This window comes from Bubalus kerabau, chromosome 2 (assembly GCF_029407905.1).
Source record: "Bubalus kerabau isolate K-KA32 ecotype Philippines breed swamp buffalo chromosome 2, PCC_UOA_SB_1v2, whole genome shotgun sequence".
In the NCBI taxonomy this organism is placed as follows: domain Eukaryota; kingdom Metazoa; phylum Chordata; class Mammalia; order Artiodactyla; family Bovidae; genus Bubalus; species Bubalus kerabau.
Genome location: NC_073625.1, coordinates 203463513 through 203475617, shown reverse-complemented (window position 1 = coordinate 203475617; position 12105 = coordinate 203463513). Strand labels below are relative to the sequence as shown.

General features: G+C 46.4%; 1 protein-coding gene across 1 annotated transcript in view; it reads left to right on the top strand.

The window, feature by feature from the left end:
* The first annotated feature begins 232 nt into the window (after positions 1-232).
* The window catches only part of EFHB (EF-hand domain family member B), a 64256-nt gene continuing 52383 nt past the window's right edge, over positions 233-12105 (top strand). Inside the window, exon 1 of the mRNA XM_055570029.1 lies at positions 233-1153. Within this exon, the coding sequence (XP_055426004.1) occupies positions 233-1153 (921 nt within the window). The remainder of the gene's footprint in view (positions 1154-12105) is intronic.

Below are 12105 nucleotides of genomic sequence, written 5' to 3'. Positions count from 1 at the left end.
TCCAGTCTACTAAAGAGGGGTGGAAGGAGAGGGTAAGAGAGGAGGCAAGGATAAGGAAGCAAGAATGAGGAGAGATGGGGGAGAGAGAGGAGGGAAGAGAAGGGCGTGGCTCGCGCACAGAGCTGCGCTCCAAGCCCCGCCCCCGTTTCCCAGGTAACCGGGTAAACAGACCTTGTCTCCTCTTCCCTGCGAACCCCGCTAGGTGTTGAACGGGCAGGGACCCAGGGTGGAGATGTGCTCTTTTCTGAGAGTGCCGTCCCCCAAAGGGATGGAGCCCTCCAAGGGGTTAGGAGCTCCCCTCCAGCCCGGTACAGCTTATCCCTCAGAGATGAGTGCCCTTGGACCGGGAATGACGGTGTCTGGGAGGAAATCTCCCCTGAGCATGGAGGTGGGACTCGCCCTGGAAGGAAAGGATGACTTAGAAGAGAGGAGAGTCTTCATGGGAACAACATCTCCCACGGAGCTGGGGCTCAGAGTGGGCTTAGGAAAAGATTTCCCATGTAGTAAGACATATGAAAAGAGGATGGCATCACCAGAAATAAGATCTCCATCAAGCAAGGGGCTTGAACTGAGATTGAAAAGACAGAATATTTCTAGGACCTTCATGGATGGGAGTAATTTAGGAGTCCACAGGGTCTCAGCCTCACAGGAAACAAAACCTCCTCTGAGTGCGTTGCCCGGAAGAGTGGGTTTAGAAAAGGAGCGTTTTCTGGCAGGGTATTGTCCAGGAAGGGTAACACAGCCTCCACTGGGCCAGGCGTGTGAAAGTCCACAGGCTTCAGGGGGCAGGAGATGTCCTATGACTGGTGACCCTGAAGGGTTCGGGGCGTCAGTGAGCAAGCTACCTGCTTTGGGGATGGAGTGTAGAGGGGAACTGGGAGGAGAGTCCACCTGTGTGGTGATGAAGCCCAGCGCAGAGACAGAGCCTCCTGTGGAGGTGGACATGGGGCTCACCCGCCCAGAGGAGCTGGCTGAAATGGAGTTTCCAGAGCCCCAAATGGGCTTGGTGATAGAACCTTCTGCATGCCAGTTGGCCCAACAACCTGAGGAGCAAAGGGAAGCTGAGAACACTGAACCAGGAGTAGAACCTCCGGATCGCATCAGACCCATATACTCTGGGAAATGTTTTGATCGGATGCCTTGCTGGCCAAGTGTAAGTTTTTTTCCTAACACTTTCCCCCTTTCTTCTTTGACTTGCATTCCATCCCTCAGTCTGCACCTTCTCAATCTTCTTTCTCCAGAACATGTTGTATCCGAGTATTCACGTAGCTTTTTTCAGAAACATTTTTCTTTTTCCATTCATTATTCTGTGACTTATTTGTTCTTTCAGATAAGACTTGTGACCATTATGCTGGGTCCAGGGCACTAACAAATGAAAAGCATGTGGTCCCTACCCTGTGGGTTTAGGTTGTCACTCCAGTGATGAAGACGATAACTAAACAAATATTATGTAGATGTCTATATGAATAGAAAACAAATGTGATTCTTCCTTAATAGAGGTTCACTGTAAACATGGAGCTCAATGGAAAATTTGGACAGTTTTGTTTGCAGGAGATGGGAAAGCCTTTACAGAGCCAGGAGTACTGGAGCTCATTTAGAAAGGGGCTTCCTTGGCCGTCCAGTGGTTAAGACTGCGACCCCAGTGCAGGGTCACGGGTTCAATCCCAGGTTGGGGAATTAAGATCCTGCATGGACTGTAAGGAGACCCAACTAGTCCCTCCTAAAGGAAATCAGTCCTGAATATTCTTTGGAAGGACTGATGCTGAAGCTGAAACTCCAATACTTTGGCCACCTGATGCGAAGAACTGACTCATTTGAAAAGACTCTGATGCTGGGAAAGATAGAAGGCGGGAGGAGAAGGTGACTACAAAGGATGAGATGGTTGGATGGCATCACTAACTCAATGGACATGAGTTTGAGTAAACTCCAGGAGTTGGTGATGGACAGGGAAGTCAGGCATGCTGCAGTCCATGGGGTCACAGTTGGACATGACTGAGTGCCTGAACTGAGTCCTTAAAAAAATGTGTCAGTATTTGTCATTTGGGAAAAAGGGTTGAGGCACCTTGAGCCAAGAACGGCATATAGCATGGCCAAAACTTCTTGAGTCGGGAGGTATAAACAATTCTGTTTAGCCAGCATAGCGGTAGGAGATGAAGAAGAAATCGAAAGGTCCACAACGCAGGAGTAAAACGCGTGGGAGAGAGCAATGGTGGGTCTTCACGAGGGAGGAAATAAATACAGTTTGCTTTTTGTAAAGATATATGTGTTATCAATAATAATGGTGGACTGGAAGGGAAAGATATTGGATAGTTAGGCTATTTCAAGGTAATGATGGCCTGAAATGAATGCAGAGTTAGAAAGAATGGATAGGAAAGAGCCATTCTGAGAAGCTTTCAGGAGATGGTATTGTTAAGAACTGCCATCCGGTTGTGGATCTATGTGGTGAAAGACAGGGAAGTGGATGGACAACTTAGGAGTTTCTCTGTTGATAATGAGACATTTTCCGGTTTGGTGGCCCATGAGTATCTGGTGAACACCTGGAGCTTGCAGTCCTGAGTGTGAGACGTCTGCAGGGTGCCAGATGAAACAGCCAGGGAGACCAGCTGGAGCCGTGGGTGGGGGTGGGATGAGAAGGTCTGGGCAGGAACCTTGGGGAACATGTGAGACTGTCAGAAGAAGGAATGTCAGCTAGGTAATTATTTTATTTTCTTATTTTTTAAACATTTTGGCCTTGCCATGTGGCATGTGGGATCTTAGTTCCCCTACCAGGGATCAAACCTGCTCCTCCAGTGGAAGCGTGGAGTCTTAACCACTGAATCACCAGAGACGTCCCAACTACATGAGTTCTTGAGGACAAGGATTTTCTCATATTTATCGCATAGCTTCATGCATATCACAATGCCCAGCTTATAGTGGCCATTCAGTAAATATATGTTTGATAAATAGGAGGAGGGCTGGATGAGTGAGTGGGATAGAAGGAAAAGACAAGTTGAAGAGGGTGGTATTGAGGAACAGAAAGGGAGCACCCTTAAAATGTTCCGGGAATAAAGGAGAGATAGGAGAACACAGTTTCGCTGAACTGGTCACAGGGATTCTGCAGAATTTTCTCTTTCTGCATCTGCAGACTTCTGTTCCCCTTGGGGCTCAGGGCGTTCTTTTGCCTCGGACCCCTTTACTCTCTGCTTCCTTCGTTGGGTTTCCCCAGCCACTCTCTTCTCACTTGGCCGTGCCTGCTTCTCCTTTCTGGATGGGTTCTGCAGTCTAAGGCTTCAGACCTGACCTCACGTAGGAGCGGAGACCAGCTTCCGGTTTCAGAAACAGGCAATTCTAAAACCCCTGCTTCCCCCTACCTTTCACATCCTCCTTTCTAATTGTGAAAGGATAGGGACGAGAGCTTCAAGGAGAAAGTGACCAGCAGTGTTAAAAACGTCTGTGATAGGGGAAATAGAATAAAGATAAACCAGCTTTGGACATTAAGGGAACTAGTGACATTGTTAGAATTCAGATTCCAGTATACTGAAGAGTGAAATTAGAATTAGAGAAAAGTATTGTGAATTTTTTCTCCCTTGAAGAAGTGTGACAGTGAAGGGAATGGAGTAAAGATTCCGTTTAGGGATACATTTGTTTAGTGGATCGGGAGGGGAGTTTGAGATAACTCCAAGGAGGTGATGAGCCTACCCTAGGTAGGCAGGAGGGAGTGAAAATGGGATCACAGGCAAGAGGAGAGATGAGTTAAGACTAGAAATGAGACTCCTTTAAAAATACATGTGTAAATATTAAAATATCCAGGGTTTCCTTGGTGGTCCAGTGGTTAAGACTTTGCCTTCCAATATAGGGGGTGTGGGTTCCATCCCTGGTCAGGGAGCTGAGATCTCACATGCCTTGTGGCCAAAAAAGCCAAAACATAAAACAGAAACAGTACTGTAACAAATCAATAAAGACTTAAAAATGGTCCACATCAAAAAAATCTTAAAAAAATTGAAATACCTGCTTTCAGTATAAAACAAAGATAATAACACGGAATATTGAGAAAACAGGAATGGAAACACACATAAGCTCACTACCGTAACACTGTGCCTACTGGCGGAGAAGGCGATGGCACCCACTCCAGTACTCTTACTTAGAAAATCCCATGGATGGAGGAGCCTGGTGGGCTGCAGTCCATGGGGTCGCTAAGAGTCGGACACGACTGAGCGACTTGGCAGTAGCAGCAGCGTACCTACTGGCACTTCATTGCATTCACATTATCAGATCAGATCAGATCAGTCGCTCAGTCGTGTCCCACTCTTTGCGACCCCGTGAATCGCAGCACGCCAGGCCTCCCTGTCCATCACCAACTCCCGGAGTTCACTCAGACTCACGTCCATCGCGTCAGTGATGCCATCCAGCCATCTCATTCTCTGTCGTCCCCCTCTCCTCCTGCCCCCAATCCCTCCCAGCATCAGAGTTTTTTCCAATGAGTCAACTCTTTGCATGAGGTGGCCAAAGTATTGGAGTTTTAGCCTTAGCATCATTCCTTCCAAAGAAATCCCAGGGTTGATCTCCTTCAGAATGGACTGGCTGGGTCTCCTTGCAGTCCAAGGGACTCTCAAGAGTCTTCTCCAACACCACAGTTCAAAAGCATCAGTTTTTCGGTGCTCAGCTTTCTTCACAGTCCAACTCTCACATCCATACCTGACCACTGGAAAAACCCTAGCCTTTACTAGATGGACCTTTGTTGGCAAAGTAATGTCTCTGCTTTTCAATATGCTATCTAAGTTGGTCATAACTTTTCTTCCAAGGAGTAAGCATCTTTTAATTTCATGGCTGCAGTCACCATCTGCAGTGATTTTGGAGCCCCAAAAAATAAAGTCTGACACTGTTTCCACTGTTTCCCCATCTATTTCCCATGAAGCGATGGGACCAGATGGCATAATCTTTGTTTTCTGAATATTGAGCTTTAAGCCAACTTTTTCACTCTCCTCTTTCACTTTCATCAAGAGGCTCTTTAGGTCCTCTTCACTTTCTGCCATAAGGGTGGTGTCATCTGCATATCTGAGGTTATTGATATTTCTCCCAGCAATCTTGATTCCAGCTTGTGCTTCTTCCAGCCCAGTGTTTCTCATGATGTACTTTGCATAGAAGTTAAATAAGCAGGGTGACAATATACAGCCTTGACGAACTCCTTTTCCTATTTGGAACCAGTCTGTTGTTCCATGTCCAGTTCTAACTGTTGCTTCCTGACCTGCAGGATTATTTCCCCACTATTTTTCTGTAAAAATAGTCTATGAAATTCTTTAGGTATTATATGTCTTAGAATATTTCCTTAGGATAGAGTCTCAGGAGAAGTCAAAGGATGAATCTTTTTCTGGTTCTTATTGCCAAATCACTTCCTGTAAGATTGTAGCACTGAATTTTAAAAATTAATAATGATTTGTAAGGCATTGTTTTAATTCAAATTTATTTGATTTATAACAAGACTAAAAGCTGTTTCGTATGGTTGTTTTCATTTTTTTAAAAAATCCTTACATCTGTTCATCTTGCTGAGCTCTAATTGGTCTTTATTGCTTCCTGTTTCTTTTGGATTTACTGGGCAGACGATCATATTGATGCTGTGGCCTTTCCTTCTTTGATGTTTACAATTCTCACTTTAATTTCCTATCTCACTACACTTCCTATGATCAATAATACAATATAGAAAGTCTCTTTTCAGACTTTAATGGGAATGATTCTAATGGTTCACCATTAAGTATTATATTTGTAATATCCATCCCCAGTTTGCTAAGTATGTTTAAAAATCAGGAATAGAACTTGAGCTATGAAGAGCCTTCTCTGTGTTTGTTGAAATACATCTTTTCTGAATTAGCATGGTTAATTTTCTAATAGTGAACCATCTTCATATATTTAGGCTGAGCCCTACTTGGTTGTGATATATTATTATTATTATATACTCTTGGATTTTATTTCCCAGATATTTACTAGGATTTTTGTATCAGTTTTTGTTCAGTTGCTAAGTCATGTCTGACTTTGCGACCCCATGGACTGCAGCACGCGAGGCCTCTCTGTCCATCGCCAACTCCCAGAGCTTACTCAAACCCTTGTCCATCGAGTTGGTGATGCCATCCAACCATTTCATCCTCTGGTGTCCCCTTCTCCTCCTGCCCTTAATCTTTCCCAGCATCAGGGTCTTTTCAAATGAGTCAGCTCTTCGCATCAGGTGGCTATAGTATTGGAGCTTCAGCTTCAGCATCAGTCCTTCCAATGAAAATTCAAGGTTGATTTCCTTTAGGATGGACTGGTTTGATCTTGCAGTCCAATTGGACAGAGTTTTCCTTTTTGTGTTATCTTTCTCTAAGTTTGGTGTTAAGGTAATGCTAATATGTGAAAAGGATTGGGAAGCCTTCCATATTTTCATTTTCTTTATACTTGCAACAGTTTAGATATTATGCATATTGTCTACTTCTTGTAGACTTTGTAGAACTCATGTAGCTGAAAGGAAAAGAACAGGGGATCCCCAGTGTGCTCCCCGAGGGGTGGGATAGGGAAGCATTTGACGCCCTTGAGTTCATCCAGCCTCAGAGGAGGGAGGAAGTGCATGTGGATGGGGTCAAAACCCATGTTCAAGTTTGGCAGTGAGGACAGCTCAGATGGAAAAATCTAGCTGCTGAGCCTGCTGAAACCAGTCCCTGAAGACACCTGCTTTCCATCAGGCCATTCCAGTGTCTGGGGGAGGGATGTGTCTCTGTAAGGACTCCCGTCCTGTGGCTGCAGGCGAAGGTCTGCCCTGACGGATTATGAGACTCCCGGGGCCTTCTTGTCCTGAGCGACTAGTACACTGAGCCCTGAAGTACAAAGAGGAGAAAGGAAGGAACGTTACAAAGAAAAGTTTAAAAAAGATTCTGTTGTCTACAATGACTAGACAGCATGTTAGGTGCTGCTGCTGCTAAGTCGCTTCAGTCGTGTCCGACTCTGTGCGACCCCATAGACGGCAGCCCACCAGGCTCCCTGGGATTCTCCAGGCAAGAACACTGGAGTGGGTTGCCATTTCCTTCTCCAGTGCATGAAAGTGAAATGTGAAAGTGAAGTCGCTCAGTCATGTCCGACTCTTCGCGACCCCATGGACTGCAGCCTACCAGGCTCCTCCGTCCATGGGATTTTCCAGGCAAGAGTACTGGAGTGGGGTGCATTGCCTTCTCCTGTTAGGTGCTAGGGCTGTGCAAAGATGAGAAATGATTCAGTACCCGCTTTCAAAACACTCTTACAACCCAGAGTCTTGTGACCAACAAACCAATGATTTTACACTGTGGTAAATGTCATGCAAAGAGATGCCTTTTTTCCCTCCTTGTTCTACACTAAGAGAAAGTGAAAGTGTTACTTGCTTAGTCATGTCTGACTCTGCGATCCCAGGAATTGTAGCCTGCCAGGCTCCTCTGTCCATGGAACCCTTCAGGCAAGAACACTGGAGGGGGTAGCCTTGCCCTTCTCCAGAGGATCTTCCTGACCCAGAGATTGAACCTGGGTCTCACGTGTTGTAGGCAGATTCTTTACCATGTGAGCCACAAGCGGAGCCCCTGATGGCTATTCAGGGAGTGGGTAGAGGCAAAGGGGTTACCCATTCTAAATCTTATGAGAACCTGATAATTGTGCAAACCCTGGTACTCAAAAACAAGTCACAGGGCTTCTCTGGTTGCTCAGTGGTAAAAGAGTCTGCCTGCCAATGCAGGAGACACAGGTTCAATCCCTGGTCCGGGAGGATCCCATATGCCAAGGAGCAAGTAAGCCCACGAGCCACAACTATTGGGCCTGTGCTCTGGGGCCCGGGAACTGCAGCCACTGAGCCCACGTCCAGCAAGCACTGAAGGCCCAGCCCAGACGCCGTTCACTGCAACGAGAGAGGCCACTGCAGTGAGAAGTCTGCACCGCAGCTAGAGAGTAACGCCTCTCACTGCACCTAGAGGAAAGCCCAGCACAGCCAAAAATAAATACATAAATAAAAATTTTTTTTGAACTCCTAATTTTTGTCTGAATTTGCAAAGAGCCAATTTGGGCAGAATTCTCAGACGTGGATGGTTTCATTTGCATGATGGGTTCAGGGTCTAATGGGCAGAAAGATTGATGCTCTCACTCCTCTTTTTTGATGAGATGTTCAGAGTTAGGGACAGTGATCTATGGTAAGACAGTTATCTTGACCAAGGGAGAGATGGAACCCTTGTATTAGCCTACCCTGCATTAGGAGAGTGGACGACTATGGGCTGGTGGATCTTTCACAGCTGAAAATGGTCTTGTATCAACCTTCCTGAGTTGACCTGAATCTTGGGAACCAATGACGTGAAGTGACGGGGGACTTGGTCCCTGAAACCTGTGTTTTGAGGGCTGACTGACGAGGTGGCCAAGTGAGGTGGCCCGGGTGTGGCAAGGACGGAGTGCGGAGCTGGTCAGCGGGCTGGGAGTTTGTTTGCGCACAGAGAGCCTGAGCAGGCAGGCAAAGACAGGATGGTAGGAGCCAGGCTTCTTACTGGCAGAGAAAAAAGTCACAAATACAAAAATGAGAAGGTGGAAGGAATCCTGCTGTGTGACTTGTAATTGGAGGTATCAGTGGAAACTCATGGTGTATCTGCCTATCTATATCTAGATAGCTTTACATTTATAGAGCTTTATTTATTTATAGGGCTTCCCTGGTAGCTCAGCTGGTAAAGAATCCGCCTGCAATGCAGGAGACCCTGGTTTGATTCCTGGGTCAGGAAGCTCCCCTGGGGAAACGATAAGCTACCCGCTCCAGTATTCATGGGCTTCCCCAGTGGCTCAGATGGTGAAGAATCTACCTGCAATGTGGAAGATCTGGGTTTGATCCCTGGGTTTGGAAGATCCCCTGGAGGAGGGCATGACAACCCACTCTAGTATTCTTGCCTGGAGAATCCCCATGGACAGAGGAGCCTGGTGGGCTACGGTCCATGGGGTCACAGAGTCGGACATGACTGAGCAACTAACCACACATTACGGTTATATCTATAGCTATGTCTATATTCTTGTCAATGTCTAAGCTAGATACATTTAATTAAATAGAATATTGTAGAACTGATATAGCTGCGAGTGTGTGGGGGCGTGCATATATCACCCATTTCCTAACTTCATCCTCTAAGAGGATCTAGAAGTAATGTTTATCTCGTAGCAATGAGCACACCAGAACCTGGATCTTGATTTCTAAACATCATTCTCTATTAAAGGGAATCAGGACTCTGGGGGAATGAGGACTCTAGGGCTGGTGTATTATAATATGAACTTGGAACACTTTTGAGAACCAAAAAGTAAGAAAATGCTCAAAGAATATTGCAGATATGTCAAAGTGGTGCAGAAACAAGTCTGAAAGGGCTCCTGGAGGGGTTCCACCAAACTATTATACTTTGAGCATTCAATACCATTGCCACTGAATAAAGGGGAAGGGGGGAGGGATAACTTCGGAGTATGGAATTCAGATACACACAATGCCAGGCATAAAACAGACAAACAAGGACCTGCTGATAGCACAGCCAACTGTAGTCAATGCCCTGGGACAACCTATTATGGAAAACAATGAAGTGAAATTTATATATAAAAAGGAATTTATGGAAAATTTCTTCATGAATTGAACATTCATAAGCATTTTATGAATTGAAAATAGTTAATATATATACATAAACTGAATCACTTTGCTGTAACACAATATTGTAAATCAACTACTTCAATTAAAAATTGCCATTGAATAAAATAGAAATCCAGGTACTTAATACGGATATAAAAACATGAATGATTAAATAAATAGTAAGGAAAGAGAGTCTCCTTTCAGTTTAATTCCAGTTAATAAATGTAGATGAAATGATGGAATTAAAAAATGACACTTTGGCAACCATCACATAGTAATGGTTTAGACAAGACTTATCAGCAGGTGTTGGAACAGCAGGTAACAGTTTAGGGACTTCCCTGGCGATCCAGTGGTTAAGAAGCTGCCCTTCCACTGCGGGGGTGGCCAGGCGGGGCTGGCGAGGGGGCAAGTTCGATCCCTGGTTGGGGAACTAAGATCCCACATGCCGAGTGTCGTGCCAGGTTTAGTGAGGGACTGGATATTTACAAAGAATATTTTTTTTAATTTGTAGTAGATTCACAGTGTGTTAATTTCTGCTTTATTGCAAATTTACTCAGTTATAAATGTATGCAGTCTTCTTTATATTCTCTTCCATTGTGGATTATCACAGGATATCGAGTACAGGTCCCTGTGCCATAGAGTAGGGCCTTGTTTATCCGTTCTACGGGATAATTATTGATGACAAACTTTACCGAGGAAAAACCTAGCAGGCTTTACTTCTTTAGGGAGCAAGGCTGACCCCACCAGCCAGCGGACAAATTGACCGCGTTTGCTCCCTAATGAAAAACACAGCGTTCTTTCTCTGATGTCCCTGACAAACATGTATAACTTTAATCATAAGAGAACACTAGTCAAACCCAAACTGAGGCACAACGAAGAAAATAACTGGCCTATACTCAATGTCAAGGTCACAAAAGACAAGAGAACATTAGGAACCGTTCCCAGCCGAAGAAGACAGAGGAGACGTGAGACGTAAAGGCCGTGCGTGTGTGCTGGGCGCTGTGGCCCCGGGGCCTGACCGCCTGGGGCCCACTGGGCAGCGGACGTAGGGGCAGGGGCGCCGGCTGACCGCCTTGCCCCGGGTGGCCTGCGGCGTTCCTTCTGCAGGCTGCGCTCCCGGTGACACAGCCTGGCAGGGGCCCTAGATCAGAGCCAGTTTGCCCAACGCAGACCCCTGGGACCACGCCCTGGCCTTGCCCGAGTGTTCCCAGAGCCGTGCTGTGATCCAAGGCTCTTCCTTCCTAACGCCTCCCCCTGCCCTCCCTTCACAGGGAACCTCCCTGCCCACCCTGCGCCCCCCGCTCCCCCCATCTGTCACAGATGTTCTGCTTCTCAGAGGAACGAACCAACCAGTCATCACTCTGCGCCCCTGGGTTTGCTCCCTCTGCTGGGAAGGGCAGCACTGGGGCCCCTGGTGTTTGAATGAGGTCTTTACAGTAAATACTCTCCTGAGTTTTGTGGCCTGTAGTATTTTTTTTTTAAGATAATAAACCACGAGGAAAAAGAAAATAAAAGAGGAGACAGCAGTTTTAAAATTATCAACATGTTTTGGAAAATAGGAAGATGGCGATATGGCCACTGATTTTGCATGCGGAGGTGAAATCTGCCAGAAATCAGGTAGTCATTTCTACCTGAAATGATCCTATTTGCCCGGAAAAAGCCCCGAGAAGCTCAGCCCGCGCAATCAGATGTAGTAAAGCTGGTCCCCTCCTTCGCCCCCGTCTCCCACGATTCCCACCTCTCCGCACCAGCTCGTGCTCCCTGCTACCGGAACCGTGGATTTATTTTCCCAGAGTGGCTTTTGGCATCAAAAGACACCAAGATGAAGATAAGGCAGGGGCCAGAAAGGAAACGCGCACCTTCTGTCTGCGGTTTCCCCAGCGCAGCCCGGGCGGCCAGAGGCAGGGTGGGGACCACCCTCTCAGCCGCAGGCAGGGTGGAGAGACGGGGCATAGCGGATCAGAGGAGAGACCTGCTTGGGTTCAATATCTGCCGGTATGTGAGCCGTGTAACCCTGTCGCTCAGCCTCACTGTGCCTCCGTTTGCTCACGACGGGGCTGATAATAGCACCTACCTCCTGGAAATCATCCTGAAGTGAACTAACACACAGGCAGCCCTGAGAACAGCGTCCAACATAGATGCTGTGCTTTACAATCGGATTACCACCGTTACTCTTCTCTGGAAATTCTGAACAACCTAGAGGAAAAAAAAGACATTGGGGACTCTACTGAGATAAAGGCAGCCTCATCATCTGATCACTTTACAGGAAAGTCCAAGACTCAACAAGCCCTGTAACACAGTCATCTCTGGGGAGCCGGAAACCGGGTGAGGATCAGAGGCCAGCTTGAAGGGAGGGGCCAAAACAAGCAAACAGAAAACCCAGACAGAACAGGGAAAAGTAAGCCCACAGGAAAGTTAGTCCAGAAATAAAAGAGGTTGCACTTGTAAGACAAGATTGGAACTTTTAAAAGAACAGCCAAGGAAGAAGGAAGAACATTTTAGAACAT